Source organism: Typopeltis vanoorti, chromosome 22, assembly GCF_054136105.1.
Source record: "Typopeltis vanoorti isolate ZY-2024b chromosome 22, IOZ_Tvanoo_1.0, whole genome shotgun sequence".
Taxonomy (NCBI): Eukaryota; Metazoa; Arthropoda; class Arachnida; order Uropygi; family Thelyphonidae; genus Typopeltis; species Typopeltis vanoorti.
In genome coordinates this window covers 96,256,159-96,277,281 of record NC_143570.1, presented here as the reverse complement: position 1 = coordinate 96,277,281, position 21,123 = coordinate 96,256,159, and the positions used below count along the sequence as shown (strand labels likewise).

The following is a 21,123-nucleotide window of genomic DNA, read 5'->3' as shown; positions in this document are numbered from 1 at the left end:
GTTTTTTCATTGTTAGGCTGAGACTTTTCAAACCACCCTCATAGATAACGAATAGCAGTGGATAATAGAAATTAAAGGAAGATGGGTCGTTACTGCATGGGAGATACTTAAGAAAAAATTGTCAACAGCAATGACTGATTGTATAGCTTGAGCAGAAAAAATAAAGCAATTTGGAGTCAAATGGATGACAAAAGGAATAAAAGAGGAATTTGAAAGAAAAATATTATGGTAAGCATTTAAAGAGAGAGGTAGAGAGCAGTTGCATGAGGAATATAAGGATAGGAAAGTGACTGGTATTGTATGGAGAGAAAATTTAGAATATGAGAGGAGAATCCCAAGGAGTTTTTTAACTATGTGGCGAGCAGGAGGTAAAATGAAAGTGGACGGATTATCTTGCAGGATGGAGATGGGAATTGGGTGACCCAAGCAGGTGATATAGTTGAGCTATTTAATGATCACTTCCTTAGAGTGTTCCACCCTGATACTACAGTTTTTATTTCTAGAAGGATAATGAGTAGTTAAGTGTTAGAAGTGATTGAAGAGGATGTATTCTGAATACATTAATGTCAATGAGGCAGGGGGACTAGAAAGAATTTCACTATGTGTTTTAAGGGAATGTGCTGTTGAACTGACTGTGCCATTAACTTGACAGTCTTGCAATGGGGCAGATTCCTAGAGTAGAAGGAGGGTAAGATAGTACTATTGCATAATACATGGTAGAATGGAGATATCAAACAAATAGGCCTGTTTGTATTTCTTCTGTAGTTGTTAAGATTTTGGAGAAATTGGTAAGAACTCATGTACAGAATTGGGCAGAGGAGAGTAATATTATTTATGCAGACAAGCATGGATTTGTTAAAGGATGCTCTTGTGTTAAGAATCTGGTTACCTTTTACAATAGAATAACAAGAGCAGTGAATGAAGGTAAGGCATACATTGTCATTCTTTTGGATTTTTCCAAGGCATTTGACAGGGTGCCACTTGGCAAGTTAGTTTTTAAAAAGATGGTTTGGATTGGTAACAGGTTTTCTGATTGATAACAGGGAATTGTATATGAGTGGTGGGGGAAAAGTATCAGGGAGGAGAAAGGTTACAAGTGGAGTTCCACAGGGTTCAGTCCTGGGATCATTGCTGTTCAATCTTGTTTGCAGATGATGTGAAGATTAAATGGGTTATTAATACTGATGTTTTGGCTCTTCATAGGATTTGAATAAGCTGGAAGGGTAGGCAAAGGCATGGGGATTTAATGCAACTAAATGTAAGGTTTAATATTTGGGATCCACAGAAGGGATGCTGGATGTGAAGATTAGGAGAGTTATTAGTAATAGTACTGATGTTTTAGCTCTTCAGAAGATTTGAATAAGCTGGAAGGGTAGGCAAAGGCATGGGGATATCAGTTTAATGCAACTAAATGTAAGGTTTTAATATTTGGGATCCACAAAAGAGATGCCTCATACTCACTTGGTGGAGTTATACAGGCAGGAGTGGAGAAAGCAACGGATCTTTGGGTGATTGTGGATAGAGATTTAAAGTTCTAATGATATATTGCAAATATAATATGATATAAACTGGGTTTAATAGGTCTTAAATTTTGATACAGAATGTTAGCCTAGTAGTTTCGCCACCTAACTGGTGGCGAAATACTAGGTGGTTTTGTCTACTGGTGGTTTTGTCTGGGCAAGATAACTCTATACAAAACAGCTTAAAGAACAAAATCAAGCTTAAATTACAACTAATGCATAACCGAAGCAGGTGCGTCCTATAATTGGTTGCAATGTTGCTTGCTAGCATACATGCTTCATGCATTTGTGTAACAGTTCATATGAATTTGATATTTTTCATCCTTTGGTTATGCATTAGTTGTAATTTAAGCTTGTTTTTGTTCTTTAAGCTGTTTTGTATAGACTTGCACAGACGAAGCCACCAGTTAGGTGGCGAAACTAGTAGGCTAACATTCTGTATCAAAGTCTCTGACCTATTTAACCCAGTTTATATCATCTTATAATATATAGTGGTCAAAAAAAACATTCATCATGATATATTACAAAGGTTGTGAAGACATCTCAGAGAATTGTGGTGATGTTGAGGAGAACGTTGACAATGAAAGTTAAAAGTTTGCTGGCCTCATTGCATAAAGCTTTGATCAGACTACATCTGGATTTCTGTGCTCAAATCTGGTCACCTGGATTTGAAGGGGATGAAGTAACCTTGGAGAGGGTATAGAGATGGAATACAAAAATTGTCAGGACTGTACAACTTTGATTATGAAGGCATTCAGACTGCAGAGTTTGATGGTAAGAAGGTAAAGGGTATATGATCAAGACATTTAGGCTGTTGAAGGATTATTGTATTAATACTGAGAAGATTTTTCATGTGGTAGAACAACGGAAAGGAATGAGGACAAGAGGCCATCCCTAGAAGTTGCAAAAGTAGGTGGTGAGTAAAAGGATAAGGAGTTAGTAAATTATATATATATATTTAGTTTAATCCTTTATCCAAGTGTATCTGAAGTATATTCAGGACTGGGGAAACTCGTGGCAAAGATGGACTGACTGCACATCACTTGCCTTAGTATCCCATAATGCAAAGCACATCTCCTTGCAGACATGTATAATGCTATACATTATGGGAATGGTCACTACCCAGACCGGTTTCGACCTTTATTGAGGTCTCTTCAGTGGGAGCCAGACCCAGAGGTGATACCAAGGTTTAAGCAATGTAGAAGTCATAAGGTTATTGGCATTAGTGCCCCAGTCCTGAAGATACTTCAGGACTGGGATAGAATGTGAATGGTATAGGTTTGTGAGGAGGATAGAGAGAAAAGAATGGGAGGGAAGGAGTATTATTGATGATAGCTGATGAACTGTAGCCAAAGAGAAGAATCCAACTGCAAAGCAGTGAAAATAGCACATTTGAGGCTGTCTGGGGTAAGATAGTCGTCAACAGAACAAAATATATAGTTGTTTGCTTTTGTAGACTAGAAGATGTAAAGAATAATGGGGATAGTATGCATCAGCCATTAAGCCCAATGAGTGGAGGGCAGGTGATTATTATTGGGAACTTCACCCATGGGAACATAGATTCAAAGAAGGAAAGAACACATGGAAGAAAGGAAATGGAATTTATGCACTTGCTAAAGCACATTTACCTGAGACAGCATGTGATGGAAGGTACTATGGGTTTGAGAGTGTTAGATCTAGTAATTGCATGAGTTTTGACCTGGGAGGTGGCTAAATGTGTAGTATATTCATTTAAGAGTGAATTTATTTGGAATTACAAAATAATTATCTGGTAAGTAATGGTAAAGTATGACAAACTTAGGAGATTGCTTGGATCATTGCCATTGTATGTGAAACTACAAGGGCTAAATGTTGATAGTGCATGGAAAGTGGTAAAGGAGTTTTTGAAGGAAGTAATAGTAGAGTGCATATCTAGAGTCAGAGGAATAAATCATGTGGGAGTTAAATAGATGAATACTAAAATTAAGCTAGAGCTACAAAAAAAAGAAATATTTGTATAGAGAGATTACAAGGAGAAAGGTGACTGGTAGGCACATGAGCAGTACAAAGCATGTGCCAGAAGGGTAACCAGTTTAGTAAGAAAGGCAAAGGCAGAGTATGAAAGGAAGTTAGCAATACAGGCCAAAGATAATCCCAAAGAGTTCTTTTGGTATGTTGCAAGTAAAAGGAAGATTGCTTGTGGCAGAATGATTTTAATGAATTCTGATGGTAGGGAAGTAACTGAATTGAAATTACAAGATAATTCCTGGTAAGGAATGGTAAAGAAGTATGACAAACTTGTTAGCAATACATGCCAAAGATAATCCCAAAGAGTTCTTTTGTTATGTTGCAAGTAAAAGGAAGAATGTTTGTGGCAGAATGATTTTAATGAATTCTGATGGTAGGGAAGTAACTGAATCAGATGAAATAGTAGAATTACTAAGTGAACATTTTGCAAGAGTATATCATCCAGGTGGAGATATTGCAGTAACAAGAGATGCAAAGGCTTATATGGAAACTGAGGTAAATGAACTGGAGACCCTTGATGAATTAACTAGAATTAGCAGCACACCTAATTCTCTAGCACCTTCTTGTATAACTCAAGCTGGTACCAACCATCTAATTCCATAGCTGTATTCACGTCAAGAGTCTGCTACTCACCTCCAGTTCATTTACCTTAGTTTCCATATAAGCCTTTGCCTGTGTTGTTACTGCAATATCTCCACCTGGATGTTATACTCTTGCAGTGTTCACTTAGTAATTCTACTATTTCGTCTGATTCAGTTACTTCCCTGCCATCAGAATTCATTAAAATCATTCTGCCACAAACATTCTTCCTTTTATTAGCAACATTACCAAAAGAACTCTTTGGGATTATCTTTGGCCTGTACTGCTAACTTTCTTTCATACTCTGCTTTTGCCTTACTTACTAAACTGGTTACTAAACTGCTTGGATCATTAACCACATTGTTTAATCTACGTCTCAGCTCTTGGTTAGTCCCGATGGAGTGGAAAGAGGGAAAAATAGTTCCATTTCATAAAGGAGGCTCTAAGATTGATGTAGCAAATTACTGACCAATCATGTCAGGAGTCATAGTCAAGGTTCTGAAGAAGTTGGTTAAGAGCTAAATACAGGAATGAATAGACAAAAACGGAATACATGCGAGGATAAAATGGTTTTGTGAAGGGTGGGTTGGGACTCAGTAATTTGCACGTTTTATGATACAGTGACAGCTGATTTGGATAAAGGTTTACAGTGATACTGCTGGACTTTGCAAAAGACTTTGATTGGATACCACATGGAATTCTAATCAATAAATTGCAGCACATGGGGATGGATATAAAGTTGATGAAGTGGATCAGAGGTTGCTTGAGAGAGAAATATCAGAGAGTAGTTTATACTTGGCACCCTGGCTGGCCGAGTGGTGAGCATATCTGCTCTCCAGCCAAAGGGCTGCGGGTTTGAATCCCGCCGTGGGCTTGGATGTTTGTGATTGTATGTGAAAATATTAGTGGTGGTGGTCGGCGGTAGACAGAGTTGAAAAGCAGGTGCCCTCCCTCGATGAGTCTTTGGACTCCCTAGAGGTGTCAAATAATAATAATAATAATTCAGGAGAAATCCAGTAGAAGGCCACTGGTGATGTACCACAGGGTGGGCTCTGTTCTGGAGCCATGCTATTTAATTTGTACATGAAGGATATAGGAAAGGATCTGAGAGGAACTATTCAGTTGTTTGCTGATGATGCAAAATTGGGTACAGCAATAATTAGTAAAGATTATGTTAAAATTTTGCAGGATGATTTGGAATGAGTGGCAGTCTGGGCAAAGGAGAATGGATGGCAGTTTAATGTGGCAAAGTGTAAGGTTATATCTGTATGGTGGAAAGATTACCAGTTGTGTACCACATTGATGGAACTGTACTCTAGGAAATCGATGAAGATTTCCTAGAGTACAGAACCCTGGGGATTTGGGGTTGTTAGCAGATAGGTAGTTTAGAGAGCATGTAGCAAAAGTGGCTACAGTAGTTCTTCAGATTACTTGGTTCCTGAAGAATACCCTGACGAGCAGAGACAAGCAGGTCATTATACCGCTTTATAGAGTGTTATTAAGACCCCATCTTGACTGTAGAAGATCCAGAGATGAGTGACCAAGATGGTAGCACATGTATTGGAATGAACCTTATGAGGATAGGTTGAAAATTTGTGGGTTGCAGAAATTGATTGACAAGCAGAAAAGGAGTGATATGATTGAGTCATACAAATTACTGAAGGGGTTTTTACAAGATTAATACAGAAAGTAAAATTTTCTGAAGAGGTCTAGTGGTGGGAGAACTAGAGGCCATCCTTGGAAACTGAGCAAGAGTGTAGCTGCAACATGCCTCTCCACAAAATGAATGGAATAGGTTGGCAGAGTGTTGTAGGTGTTATGACTGTGAATGAGTTCAAAGCAAAGTATGATGGATACTGCCCAAATTTTGGATAGTGCTTGGTATGATGTTTATTTATGGCCTTCCTCAGTGAGTACAGGGACTCCATGGAATATCCAATACTTACATAAATCTTATCAGGAATAAGATAAGATTTATCTTATTCCTGATAGTAGGGACATTCTATAATCACATTGTTTTATTTCTCTTTTTATAGATGATTACTAAGAGAGCTCAACTCCAATCCTCAGGAATTGGGCCATTTGACCAGGTCTTCTGAATTATGCAGTATAGCCATTGTAAAACTTATATACCTCCATATAAAAGCATTTCATCATTTCTGGTTAAATATCATATATCTACTCCAGCTATCTTTCCCACATTTCAGGTTCTTAATGGATATTTCTACTTAAAGTACTGATAGGAAAGCCACTATATTGCAATTGGAAGAACAGCAGAACATTGCACCCTTTGATTGGAAACGACCTAGGTTTGATTCTTGTTGTGACGAGGGGAATCCTGGGCTTTTTTCAATTGAAGGTGAGTTAGCCGATCTCATACGGGGATAGCAGGGTTTTTTTCTCTCAGAAACTTGGGTTTTTCATCTTGCATACAGACAAATCGGTCTTCAGAACACATGAACTTACAGACAAAAAATACTGTTGTTGGTGATATTGGGTGGTTAATGGTAGTGTTGTAATAAGAGAATTATGTAGTAGTGGAGATGTTGAGATGTATGTAGCAAAATAGTAGAGTGCCCTTTCCACAATGAGTCCTTGGACTCCCTGGAGGTGTCACATAATAATACTGTGTTCCTGCTGAGTGTTTCTACTACCATTCTGTCACTGCTTGTTTCATTTAGCAATCTTTCAAAAACAGTAGCAAAATAGTAGAGTGAAAACTTTCCACAATGAGTCCTTGGACTCCGTGGAGGTGTCACATAATAATAATACTATGTGTTCCTGATTTCATCCCTGCTGAATGTTTCTACCACCATTCTGTCACTGCTTGTTTCATTTAGCAATCTTTCAAAAACTAGTTATTTCAGACATATATAATATCTTTAGTTTTCGTATAACCTTGATCATCTCATGTAACCTTCATGTAACCTGGTTGGCTGAGTGGTTAGCATATCTGCTCTCCAGCCAAAAGGCTGCTGGTTCGAATCCTGCCATGGATGTTTGTGATTGTCTGTGAAAATACTAGTGGTGATGGTCAACATTAGATGGCATTGGTGTAGATGATCAAGGTAATTGTGGTTGGCGGAGACAGACAGTTGTAGAGTAGGTGCCCTCCCTCAATGAGTCTTTGGACTCCCTGGAGGTGTTACGTAATAATAATAATAATCTCTGATTCCTTTTATAGCTCTTTGCTCCATTTGTTAGCTTTTTCAATAGCTTACAAATATTTTGCCACCTTCCTGATATTTATTTTCTATGTTCTTCTCAAAGGCTTCCCATGACTTTTGTTTAGTAAGTTTTACACAGTGCTTTGCTTTCTTACATTTTTCTCTGTATTTTCCAAGCTGACTTGTTAGTACCTTTTGATATGGAAAGGAAAGTCATGGTAAGCCTTTGGGAAGAACATAGAAAATAAATATCACGAAGGTGGCAAAATATTTGTAAGCTATTTGGAAAAGTTGAGGAAAGAGTACTATTAAAGGAATCAGAGATGATCAAGGTTACATGAAACTCACTGAGTCTATCACGGAGTTCTGATTTTTCAATTCTTGCAGACAACCTCACCACATGCCTCTCGAGCTGAATCAGTCAGTGTTTTCTTGAGGATCTGCCACCGAATCTCTAAGGTTTGGTTGTTTTCAAACTTTCATTTTTTTTTTCTTGAATGTTTGTATATTTGAGTCTACCATTCTCCTGAATGCTGCTCGACTTTGATTCATTTTAATACATTCTTACACACTCTGCTTTCCAATATTCGAAGGTTCGGTATGTTGGGTAGATGAGCTCAGTGAAAAAGATGTTGACAATGCATGGAAACTCACAAGGCAGTATCTGACAAAAGCAGTCTATAACTGCATACCAAGGATTAAGTGAGTAAATAGAGTAGGAGTGAAATGGATTAACAGTGAAATCAAGCAAGCTGTGCTGGAAAAGAAAATGTTGGAGGAGGTACAAGAAGTTAGTGGTGATCGGATCCATGAAGAGTAGAAAGTGCAGTATGAGAGGAGATTGGCTGGTCAGGAAGGTTAACTCAAGGAAATTTTTCTGCTATATGGCAAGCAAGAGAAAGAATATTTGTGCAGAATAATAACACTGGTGGACAGTCATGGCAACAGAATAATAGCTGCAAAGGATATAGTGGAATTATCGAAGAACCATTTTATCAGCATATATCATACCGGTGTAAATGATACCATGCAATGTATAGAAGAGAGGCAAGTATTAGGAGAATTGGAAGCGAAAGAATCAGAGGTGTATCAGATTCCTTTCCTCTAGTGTTACACAGTGATCAGCATTCATTCTACATAAATTATGGACTCTACAACAGTGTTATAAATAATTATTTTAATTTCCTGACATTTCGACCTTCATATTAAGGTCACATCATCTGGAGCATCACACACACACATATATATATATATATACACAGAGACAAACTCAATTACATTTCTCACAGTATGCTGAATAAAATAAAATTACAATAATAAATGAAATAAAATAACTACATCAAAGCTATATTCTATTTAAGACAATATCAGAGAAACATTCTTTCATATAGATAGTTTTGTTACAGTAAAAATGATGTCCTAATTTAACATGACAATTGTTATATTAGATTTAAGATCCTAGATTACATATGGTCCTGTTTATAATTAACTCTTAGGGAGAAAGGTTAAGTGGGTAGAATATGTGCCTTCCATATTCTTGGAATTTTTTAGCCCATTATTATTGTTAAGATTACGGTGGTTGATAAGAATCTCACAGGCCTCCTTATATTTGCGTTCATACCATGTTTTGGTGTGATATAAACAATACGTACTTTTCCAGTCAATTCTATGTAAAATGTTCAATGCATGACCAGAAAGACCAGCGTGACCATAGTTATTTAATGTGTCGTTTATGTTCCTTTTTTCTTATAGGAATTGTACGTCCTATTTCCCCTATACAGGGCAAATTACAGGTGCAATGAATACGGTATACTCCAGGGTGGGCCAGTGGAGGGAGTGGATCCTTGGATGAGTTGAGTAAGTTCTTTAATTTTGCAGGAGGTTTAAAGGTGGCTTTAAGATTTCTGTAGTATTCTATTTATTTGGTCTGATATACAACCTTAAAGCCACCTTTAAACCTGAAAAAGAATATAGTTTCCTACTAGTTTCACCACGTAGACTGGTGGCTTCATCTGGGTTTGGATGAACATACAAATATAAATAAACAACAAGCTTGGATTATGAACTAATACATCACTAAAGCCAAATGCATGGGAACCATTACAAGTACAATAGAAATACATGGAGCATGGATGCTAGCACATGGTCAATCATTGTTCAGCAGGTGCATCTGATAGTTAGCAGAAAAATTAAACTCTGATGAGTGACTTCCAAATGTCACGCAGGATCATCCCTTGGTTTCTGTTTACGGTATACCTTGTGAGTGGATTACCAATGTAGCCTCTTTTATGTTGCAGGAGCTGTAGTCTTCTTCTATGTATGGCATGGAACTCTTATCCCATTCAATGTTGAAGTAATGGAATGCCAACCCTGAACTGTCCTCTCTATTGTTATTGACATCTCCACTGTGTTCCTTTTGTCTTATTTCTAAACTTCTTGAAGTTTGTCCTATGTAATTAAGAACATGGAATGTTGTAGACGTTGGGATGTTTGTTGAAAGAGTTGTGGCCTTGGAATGAGCGTAACATATTTCGTGCTGTCATCCAGTTATGACAGTACGAAATATATTACACTCATCCAAGGATCACAACTCACTGTCTTCCAGTTATGACAGTACGAAATATGTTGCGCTCATCCAAGGACCACAACTCTTGCAACAAACATCCCATGTTTTTGTGACTTTAATTACATAAGACAAACTTCGAGAAGTTTAGAAATAAAACAAAAGGAACACATTGGAGATGTTAACAACAACAGAGTGGACAGTTCAGGGTTGGCATTCCATTTAGCCAACACTCACTACAACATTGAATGGGATAAGAGCTCAATGACATACACAGAAGAAGACTACAGCTCCCTCAACATAAAAGAGGCTACAGTAGTAATCCACTCACAAGGTACCCTAAACAGAAATCAAGAGATAATTTTCTGTGATATTTGGAAGTCACTCATCACATCTCTAAACACATCAGAGTTTAATTTCTCTTCTAACTATCGGATGCACCTGCTGAATAGTGACTGAACATGTGCCAGCATCCATACTCCATGTGTTTCTATTGTACTTTTGTAATGGTCCCTTTGCATTCAGCATTTTTAGTAATGCATTGATTCATAATCAAAGCTTGTTGTTTATTTATATTTGTATGTTCATTCAAACCTAGATGAAGCCACCAGTCTACATGGTGAAACTAGTAGTATCAAATCTTTACAACCAATAAAGTGTTAGTTATTTTTATTGTAAGTTTTAGTGTTCAGTGGTCATTTATCATCTATAGATGTAATGGACTTTTCTTCCAATTAGCATAGGTATGCTTTTATGATGACATACTTTGCAGGTTTATTGTAATCAGTTATTTAATCTGTTTTTTCCCTCTCCCATGAGTGGTTAGACTTCTTTGTGATGATCAAAATAGGTTTAGATTTATTTATATGTGGGAGTTGATTCCACTAAGCTTTCAAAAAAAAAAGTATTCTGTTCTACATCATTATTACTAGTCTGCAATTAATGTATAAGGATAGCCATATTTGTAATTTTTCATAATTATTATATTTTGTCTTTCTTTTACTGAACTGAATAGCATTGAGCATAAGATAAAAAGATCTATATTTTTATTTGTTATATTATAAAAATTATTTATTTTTTAATAATTCTGTATATGTATCTGATTAAGAATTTCTCTCTAAACTTATTAAAACTTTTATGGCATTAAAAAATACTTCAATATGAATTGTTTTTTCAGGTGTGGGAGTGTGATCACTGTCCGTACAAAACAACCAAACAATATTACTTTGATCGTCATCAAAGAATTCATGGACCCAAGAACAGAACCAGTACTGTACATCAGTGTGAGCAGTGTTGTTACAGAACAAGAAGAAAAGAACATTATGTACGACATGTAAACAACGTTCATAACAACAAAAGACCATATTTGTGTCACTTTTGTGGTAAAGCTTTTAAACGAGGAGATGCACTTCGACAGCATCATCAGACTCATGCAGAAAATAAAATTCAAGCTGAAGCCAGTTTTAAATGTGGGATTTGTGATAAAAGTTTCCGGTCACAGTCACAGTTGTTTGAGCATCAGGCAGTACATTCTGATATTAGATCGTTTCTTTGTGAAATCTGCGGGGCAGCTTTTAAGACCCGTTCTGTACAAAGGAAGCATGCACTCACAATTCATAAAAATCCTAGAGCACATCTTTGTGATGTGTGTAATAAACGCTTCAACACTCAGTATGCTTTGAAACGGCACCTTAAAGTTCATGATGGGAAATCAAATCAAGAACAGGAATTACCATCTGATTCTAATGAAGTCCTGGCAAGTGCTACATTTCCAAAAGGTGAAAACTCTAATCAGTTGTCTGTTATGACCCTTTCTCATGATCTTAATATTCTTCCTATGGCAACACTTCAGATGTCTACAGTTACCACAGATCAGCTGACGACAGGAATGACTACAGCACTTACTGTTCAAGATACAGTGGCATCAAGAGCAGATGTTATCCAACAAATTCCTCAAACATTTCTCCAGACTTCTGAAGCTACTACTGCTCTTTTATATCTTACTAATAATATGACATCTTACTAAGCACAGCTTAAACAGAATCTTGCTCAATTAACTTAAGAACATTTATAAGTGCTGTGCACCATGAATTGTAAAAAGAAATCTTTATTTTTGACTCGAGAAAAGCATTGATTTCCAATTTAATCGGAGTTGGATTTATTAAGCTATTTCAACAAAATAGAAATTGTTTTAAATAACTTTCTTTTTATTTATTTTTTAGAATATTCGCACGTGTGATGAACTTACAGTTAGATATATCAGCATGCCATGCTATTCATCTTTCAGCATTGTTGAATTGTCTTTCTTCATCAAAGGCCATTCAACTTTCAATGAAGTCCTGATATCAGACATGCGCTGTTTACCATATATTAGGGCTTTTATTTCAAAAACAAGACATTATTATAGGGCAATAGAAGTCATGATTTGTAAAGGGAGATACATGATAGGAATGAAGATGTTTATAATCTAAGGGGCTCTATTATTAAGGTCTAATGATCCCTGTTGTATACTTGCTGGTTTTCAATAATGAAAGATGGGGAAGATTGTTCAGTTTCAGATTTCTAAACTCAGGAGCAATGCTTCTTCTAATGTTTTTACTACACTGAAAAATTTACATAACCTGTAGACTGTGTGCCACTTTAAAATTTTTTTGTAATGCACATACAAAATAATTTAACTACATTTAACTCTTCTCTTGCCTTTCTTTTTTGACATTGTAAAATACTAATTATTATTATTATTATTAGGAAATACCAAAAAAAATAATTATTAAGTTTGAAAAACACAATTTTTCCAAAATGCCCTTGTCATGCAAATAATTTTATAGGACTAATTTTTACCTTGTTTTAACAATTTATCAGCTTGACACACAGTCCAGCAAAACCTTCTCACCAGCACCTGTAGACCAGATTCAACACTGCTCCACTGCACAACTAGTCACATTCACATTGTTCCATGACAAGCAAAACAGTTGGACTTCCACTATTCACATTTCTTAAACAAAAGTGTCTTTACACTGTATCTCTCTCTCTCTTGTTATCTCTATTGTTAGAGCATTTAATGTTCCAACAGTACAAATTCTGACTTGTGTTTTAAGCAATTAAAAAAATCCATTATTACATACAACATCTCTACAAAGCTTCTGTCGAAAACAAATAACTAAATCTGCCAGCAAGCTATACAGCAACAATTTAGCTTGCATTTAGTTACTCCATAGCTTAGAGGGAACATTGCTCTATAGTCATTTTTATTTAATTATTTATAGATCCTCCTTAATTTTATATACACAGTTTTATTTGCAAACTCCTTGATCCTTAATCTTAGTTATATTGTCATTAAGGACATAATATATATTTTAAACTGCTAAAATGAAGGAAAACAAAGAATTTTCATTTGGAAGTCTTTCAGAGTTGGCACTGTTAGCTTTGGAGAACTGCACTAATTTCCCCATTATCCAACCATAGCAGGAGAGCAGCTGATGGTTGATTAATTGAAGACCCACATACACTGACTTAACAGTTAAAAGTCTGGCTGAAGAGTACTGGGCATACAACTAACCTATATGATAAATATCTTAAAATCTATGATGTTAGATACTGAAATACAAACCCTATTTATGAATTATCATAAAGATACCAAAGCAAACGTCAGATTTAATAGAATAAAAACAGAAATTCAAAGTAGAAAAAGGAGACACTGCAGGGTTGTCCGCTCTCACCAAGTTTATTTACTATCTCAAAGAAATGTGCAAAATCATAGCCAAAGAACCAGCTCTACAAATAAAAGACATGAATATCAACCACAAATAAATATGCAGAGTCGAGAGCACAATTGGAAAAGAGACAAATTTTAAATAAAGAATGCAAAACATTTGAAATGAAAATCAATCTGAGAAAAACAAAAATGAAAATGGGAAGAGATGAGGCAAAAAATCATTTAAAAAAATTTAAGAAAAGTCATATACTTGAAACAGTAAAATACAGACTTAACATAGAATGGCATAATATGAATAAATTAAACAAAATATGGAAAAAATAACAGCATTTCAAAAATCCTCATACTAAAAGTCTATCAAATCATTATTATACCAATGGCAACTTATGAGGCTGAGACATGGAGACACAATCAGAAAGTAATGCTTTCATTGTGAAGAATTTATGGAGACAAAAACATGCATGTTAGAATAATTATTTTACTTAGAATTATGAAAATAACACTTGACGTGTCAAAATCTGTATTGAGCTCATCATCAGAAAAATATACATATGCACAGGACTCAAGCTACATGACACTACACAAAAGCAAGATAAATCTAAATGCTTTGTTAATCATTTTACCCTAGTCTGACCTCTGGTGAGGAAAAAAAAAAAACAATAATAAATCAAAAATTATACGCAAATATAAATTAATTAACCAAATAAAATAATTTTTTATACATATAATAATATACCAATGATAAAAAAAAAAGTTTTGTAGATCTGTAAAAGCCATATGACAAGATGCCAAGAGAGAAGCTATTCAAAATGCTACAGTTATATAGTCTGAATGGTGCATTATATCAAGCAATACTTAGTCTTTATTTGAGCTGTAAGACAGCAGTTAGAATTGAAGGAAGCACAGGAAGATGGTTTAATGTTAAATCTCGTGTGAGACAAGGATGTACGTTATCCCCTATGTTATTCATTATCTATATGGATCACATTAAGAACGAAAGTGGTATTAAACCTGATATCAAAATTGGAGATGTTGTCAGCTTTATGTAGATGATGCTATACTTCTAAATACATCTGCTATAAGTCTGCAGGATTCCCTGACTACATTGAACAACTGTTGTAATAGATATGAAGGTCAGCAATAAAAAGACAATGAAAATAGACAGAAGCATTGAAAATATCAACTGCATTATGAATGGAAAACCTATAGAACAAGTGAAATGTTTCAGCTACTTTTTAGTGGTAAACTAAATATGGAAATAGACATAACAGAATCAACAAAGCTGGTATGGTAGGAAGTCAAGTGAATAAATTTATATGGAATAAGAGAGAAATTAGTCAAAACACTAAATTAGCTGTATACAAGACGGTGTTCAAACAAATTTTAACTTATGGATCTGAGGGCTGGGTCAGAAGTAAAACACTTGTCCAAAGACTAGAGACCGGAGATATGAGTCCTGAGAAAGATTAATTTCATGAACAGATGGCATCAATGGCAATATCATATTAAAAATGAGGATATTAGGAAAGAACTTGATATTGTCAGCATCCAGGAATGCAGTAGCAGAGCTACTCTCAGGTGGTATAATCACTTAAACAGAATGGGCGAGGAAAGATTAGTGTTCCCTGCTAGGTTAGCAGGAAAAAGACCCAGAGGAAGACCAAGATATATGTGGATTGATATGGTAAACAGTGCTTTAGAAGTAGAAATATAAGATAATATCTGATAATGTTGGTCTTGACAGGTAACAGACTGATTTGTAGGAAAATTGTAGATAGGAAGTTAGTAATGATGTAAATTTTTCATGTAGTACTATCATATCCTGTACACCCCTTGAGGGTACATGGCAGGAATTTGATGATGATAAAAAAAAAAAAAAATTATAATAATATGCCGATGATAAAAAAAATAATAAAAATAAATTATTAGATATATGAAGAGCCAAAGGCTTCAATTCAGCGACATATGACTTGTTTAAGTTAAGGGATATTACATCCCATATCGTTTCTTAGCCGAATAAGAAACTTAAAGCGTTTCATGCCGAATAAGAAACTCAAAGCGTTTCATGCCGAATATAGTAGAAATTATATAAAGTTTGCACTACCTTAAGGGTCAGTTGCTGCAGTATCCAGGTATTTGCTTACGCTGGGAATTGCCGAACTTTATATAATTTCTACTATATTCGGCATGAAACTCTTTGAGTTTCTTATTCGGCTAAGAAACGATATGGGATGTAATATCCCTTAACTTAAATAAAAATAAAGTTTTATAGTGGAACTATATTAAATACATCTGTACAGTTCACGTTGGTATCCAGAAATGTGTTAGCAGAGCTAATCTCAGAAATTAGCTCTGCCAGGTTGGAAGGAAAAAGACCCAGAGGAAGACCAAGATATAGGTGGATTGATACAGTAAAAAGTGCCTTAGAAGATAGAAATATAAGATCTGACAATGTTGTAGCTTTGACAGGTAACAGATTGATTTGGCAGAAAATTGTAGGTAGGAAGTTAGTAATGATGTAAATTTATCATGTAGTACTATCATATCCTGTACACCCCTTGAGGGTAAATGTCAGGTATTTGATAATGATGTACAGTCCTCTTATATTAAAGTTTTCTTGTGATGGGATTCTGCTATCATGTTCTGGATGCTATGTAGATTGCAGATGGGTCTTCCAGATTCTCATTATCATAATCAAATTCCTGACATATACCCTCAGGTAGTATACAGGATAATTATGATAATACTACATTAAAAGTTACATCATTACTAACTTCCCCTCAACAGTTTTCCTCCTGATTAGCCTGTTATCTGTCAACATTATCACATCTTATATTTCTCTCTTCTGAGACACTTTTCACTGTATCAATCCATCTACATCTTGGTCTTTTTCCTGCCATCCTTGCAAAGAACTCTTGTTTAGCTAATCTCCCAATCTGTTTAACTAGCCATACCACCTGAGATTAGCTATCCTAACAATGTCAAGTTCTTTCCTAATATCCTCGTTTTTAATATGATAGTGATATTGATGCCATTTGTTCAGTCCCGTAATCTTCCTGATCACTCTTATATCTGTGGTCTCCTGTCTTTGATCAGGAGTTTTTAACCCAGATCTATAAGTTAAATTAGTTTCAACACTGTATTGTAAACACCTACTTTACTGTTTTGACTAATATACTTTCTTATTCTTTATAAATTTATTTAGTTGACTTCCTGCCATACATGCTTTGCTAATTCTGCTGTCTATTTCCAAATTTTATTTGCCATCTTCATTAAAAATTGTGCCAATATAGCTAAAATGTTTTACTTGTTCCATAGGTTCTCCATTCAAGATACAGTTGATGTTTTTGCCTCTTTTCATTGTCTTTATCTTTTTAATGCTGATTTTCATATCAAATTTATTACAGCAGTTATTCTATTTTGTCACGTAATTCTGTAGACTTGTCCTGGATTTATTTAGGAATATATCATCGTCTGCATAAAGAGCTGAGATTAACATCTCCAATTTTGATATTAGGTTTGATACTCTTTTCCTTCATAATGTAATCCAAGTGTATAACAGTGGAGATAATGTACATCCTCGTCGCACACTTGACTTAATATTAAACCATCTTCCTGTACCTTGTTCAATTCGAATTGCTGATTTACAAGTCAAAGAGACACTATGTATTGCTTGATATAATGTCCCATTTACACCATATAAATGGAGTATGTTGAACAGCTTTCCTCATGACACCTTGTCGTATGCCTTTCCAAGATCTACAAAACTTAAAATAAGATCCTTGTTATATTCCCATGAATTCTCAACTAATTGTCTTATAGTGAAAATCTGATCCTGAAACCTCTATTTGGCCAGAATCCAGCTTGTTCTTCAAGTTTCTCCTCCACAATTTTTCTTAGATGTTTCTCAAGAATACTTGCATAAATTTACCAGGAACACTCAATAGAGAAATTCCTCTGTAATTCTCACATTCAGCTTTATTCCCCTGTTTTTTTTCTTTTTTTTTTTTTTAAATAGATGGGTACTGTGAGCCCTCTATTCCAATAATCTGGAATTTGACCATCTGACCAAGCCTTCTGTGTTTTGCAGCGTGGCCACTGTAAAACTTTTATACCTCCATACTTTAGCATTTCTGGTCAAATATCATCTACTCTGGCTGCCTTTCCACATTTCAGGTTTATGATGACTTTTTCTACTTCAAGTACAGATATATATATATTCCAAATGGCATTCCTGTTGAGTGTTTTCTACTGCTATGCTGTCACTGCTTGTTTCATTTAGTGATATTTCAAAGTAATTACTCCATACATCCAGAATATCTTTATCCTTAGTTTTCATGTCCCCTTTATTATCTCTGATTCCTTTTACAGCACCCTTTCCTCCATTTCTGAGCTTTTTCAATAGTCTCCAGAATATTTTACCACCTTCCTGATATTTATTTTCAAAGTTCTTACCAAAGTCTTACCATGACTTGTGTTTAGCTAATTTTACACAATGCTTTGCTTGGTTACATTTTTCTCTGTATTCTCGAACAGCACAAGCTGACTTACTTGCTAAAACTTTTGATGTGTTTTTTTCTTTTCCTTGGCTGTCTGTTTAACTTCCTGAGTCCATCATGGAGTTCTGATTTTTCTATCTTTGCAGATTACCTCACCACATTCCTTTCTGGGCAAATCAAAGTTTTCTTTAGGATTTGCCACTGAATCTCCAAGGTTTGGTTCTTGTTTTCGTAATCTTTCAGCTTTTCTTGAATAATCTTTATGTATTTGAGTTCACATCTGATAGCTGTTCAACTTTGATTCATTTCAAAACTTTCTTAAACACACTCTTCTTTTCAATATAAAGTTCGATTTTATCCTGATCAACACTAAATGGTGATCACTTTCTATTTCAAATCCTCTGTATATATACTCTTGTGTCCTGAACCAGTGGGAAAACATCACTGTTGATAATAACATAGTCAATGAAACTTTTCTTATTCCTTGCATCTTCTCTCAGTGTGAATTTTTGCACACATTATTATTATTATTATTCAGGCCTCCATGGAGTCAAAAGACTCATCGTGGGAGGTCCTTCCTAAGAACATAAAGTCTGTTAAGACTCATCGAGGGGAGGTCCCCCCAAGAAACACAAAGTCTATCATACCACTCCTTAAAACTCATTGACCGTTCTCGCTCTCACCACTCCATCAGGCAATGCATTCCACGGCTCAACCACCCTCCATGCAAAGAAACCACTCCTCACCCTCTTGTTCACAGTTTCCTTCCAGGGATGGCCTCTTGTCATCACTCCCTCCCGCTGTTCAACCAACAAAAGAACTCCCCAGTGTCAACCCTGTAACCACCTCTCAACAGTTTAAAAGTCTCAATTATATCACCTCTCCTTCTTCTATCCACCAAACTCTGCAGTCCACATTCCCTCAGCCGATCCTCATAACCAAAATTGTACAGTCCTGAAACCATCTTTGTCATCTGTCTCTATACCCTTTCCACAGTTAATTTATCCCCTTCAAATCCTGGGGACCAAATCTGAGAACAATAGTCTAAGTGTAGTCTGATCAGAGACTTATACAACTGAATGATGTTGGAACATGGTGTTAGTAATCACTGGTCCATATCCCAAACAGAAATCTAGCAGGTCATTATCACACTTTTCATGGATTTAGACCTACAATGGCCTGTTCAAGCCACAGAAGTCAACATTGAATCTCTTTAGAGGATGTCCTGGATTTCTTTTTCCTAATGTTTTATAATTTAATACTTGTTTTGGTAATCTTTCTGTTTTTATTCTTTTAATGTGTTCCATCCATTTATGTTTTTATTTCTTTATTTTTTCTATTACTCATTCCTGGTTCAGTTCTTTCATAATTTAATTTCTGTGATCAAATGGAGTATACCTTGCAGTTTTTCTCATAAACTTCATTTCAGCTGTTATTAATCTTTGTCATTTTGTTTTATTGTCCAGATTTCACTTTCATAAAATAGGACTGGTATGGCTAATGTATTATATACTTTTAATCTAGTTTGTTTTTGAACTAGATTAGGTTTAAATACAGAGTTAACTTCACCTGTTATTTTTATATATCATACATCCTAGGTAGTTAAATGAATTCACCTGTTCTAAAATCTTGTTATCAATTACTATTTTAGTTCTTATTGGATCTTGTCCTTTAAAGATCATCATTTTTGATTTTTATGTTGATATCACTCCATAATCTTTGGCTATCTCATTTAAATTTAAAATATCTTTCTGTAAGTTATCTTCAGAATTTGTAATTATTATTTAATCATCAGAATAAAGGAGAGTGTTTAAGTTTACAGTATGAGAAAGTTTAATCATTTGATGGAAATTTTATTCCATTTTATTATTTCAGTTAAATATTAAAAAGAGTTGCTGAAAGGTGATATCTTTGTCGGACTCGACTCCTTGATTTATCTCACTCGGATATGATAGTTCATAATTTATTCTTATTTGTATTTGATTATTTTCATATATACTTACAATAGATTTTAGAATATTATTTGGCAGTTGTGTTTCTTTTAATATGTTATATAAAATACTTTTCCCAAATCAATAAATTGTATTATTTTCTTAATTATCAATTTTACACAAAAGGCTGAATCTATACATGATTGTCCTTTTCTAAATCAATTTTGTACTTCTAAAGCCTTTGGAATATTTTATTAGTTTATTTGAAATTCTGCTATATATTTTATAATAGGAATTTAGAATACTTATATCTGTATAGTTTTTAGGGTCATCTCTATTATCTTAAAAAAAAAAAAAATAGAATCACTATTGCTTTTTTCCATTCTATTGGTGTGGTACTTGTTGAATAGATTTTAAGAATACTAAGTCTTTCTTTAAACCTTATTCTGCATATTTATATAATTCTGAACCTAACTTGTCTTCTCCAAGTGGTTTTGCATTTCCTGTTTCATTCAAGCTGATTTCTACTTCTTCTTTAATTATTTCCATTTCGTTTTCATTGAATGTTTTCAAGTTATTAATATTATATAGCACCTCCAAGGAGTCCAAAGCCTCGTCGAGGGAGGGCACCTACTCATCTCCTCCATCTCCACCACATCATCAACAACACTGAACTGCTACTATTATCATCATCTACACTCATCTACTGCCCACCACTAGTATTTTTTGTCTGTAAATTGCATGTGTCCTGAATGCTAATTTTTCCATATGCGGAATGAAAAACCGAAGTTTCCAGGAGAAAAAACCTTGCTACCTCCGTATGAGATTGCCTAACCTACCTTCAATTGAAAAAAAACATGTATAAAGATTCCTCTCATCATGACAATAATTGAACTTAGTCCTTTTTCAATTGAAGGACGCAACATATCGTCGTTCTTCCAATTGTGCTGTTATCTTTTTTAAAATATTTGCCTGTCCACAATTCTGTATAGAAATTCCTCAAATTTCAATGCGATGTTTATTTTATGCTTTCTGTACTTAGATTTAAATGTTTCAAATTCTTATATACATTGGGTCTTCTGTATAAGTCATGTTCTAAATTGGAAACAAATTTGTTCCATGATTCTCTGTCTTTTTCAGAG

At 35.0% G+C, this 21,123-nt stretch overlaps 1 protein-coding gene across 1 annotated transcript in view; it reads left to right on the top strand.

The window, feature by feature from the left end:
• The window catches only part of LOC150094578 (uncharacterized), a 114,579-nt gene extending 102,249 nt beyond the window's left edge, over nt 1-12,330 (top strand). Inside the window, exon 4 of the mRNA XM_090412112.1 lies at nt 11,014-12,330. Coding sequence (XP_090268238.1) covers nt 11,014-11,862 — 849 coding nt within the window. The 3' untranslated portion in view covers nt 11,863-12,330. The remainder of the gene's footprint in view (nt 1-11,013) is intronic.
• The last annotated feature ends 8,793 nt before the right edge of the window (nt 12,331-21,123 follow it).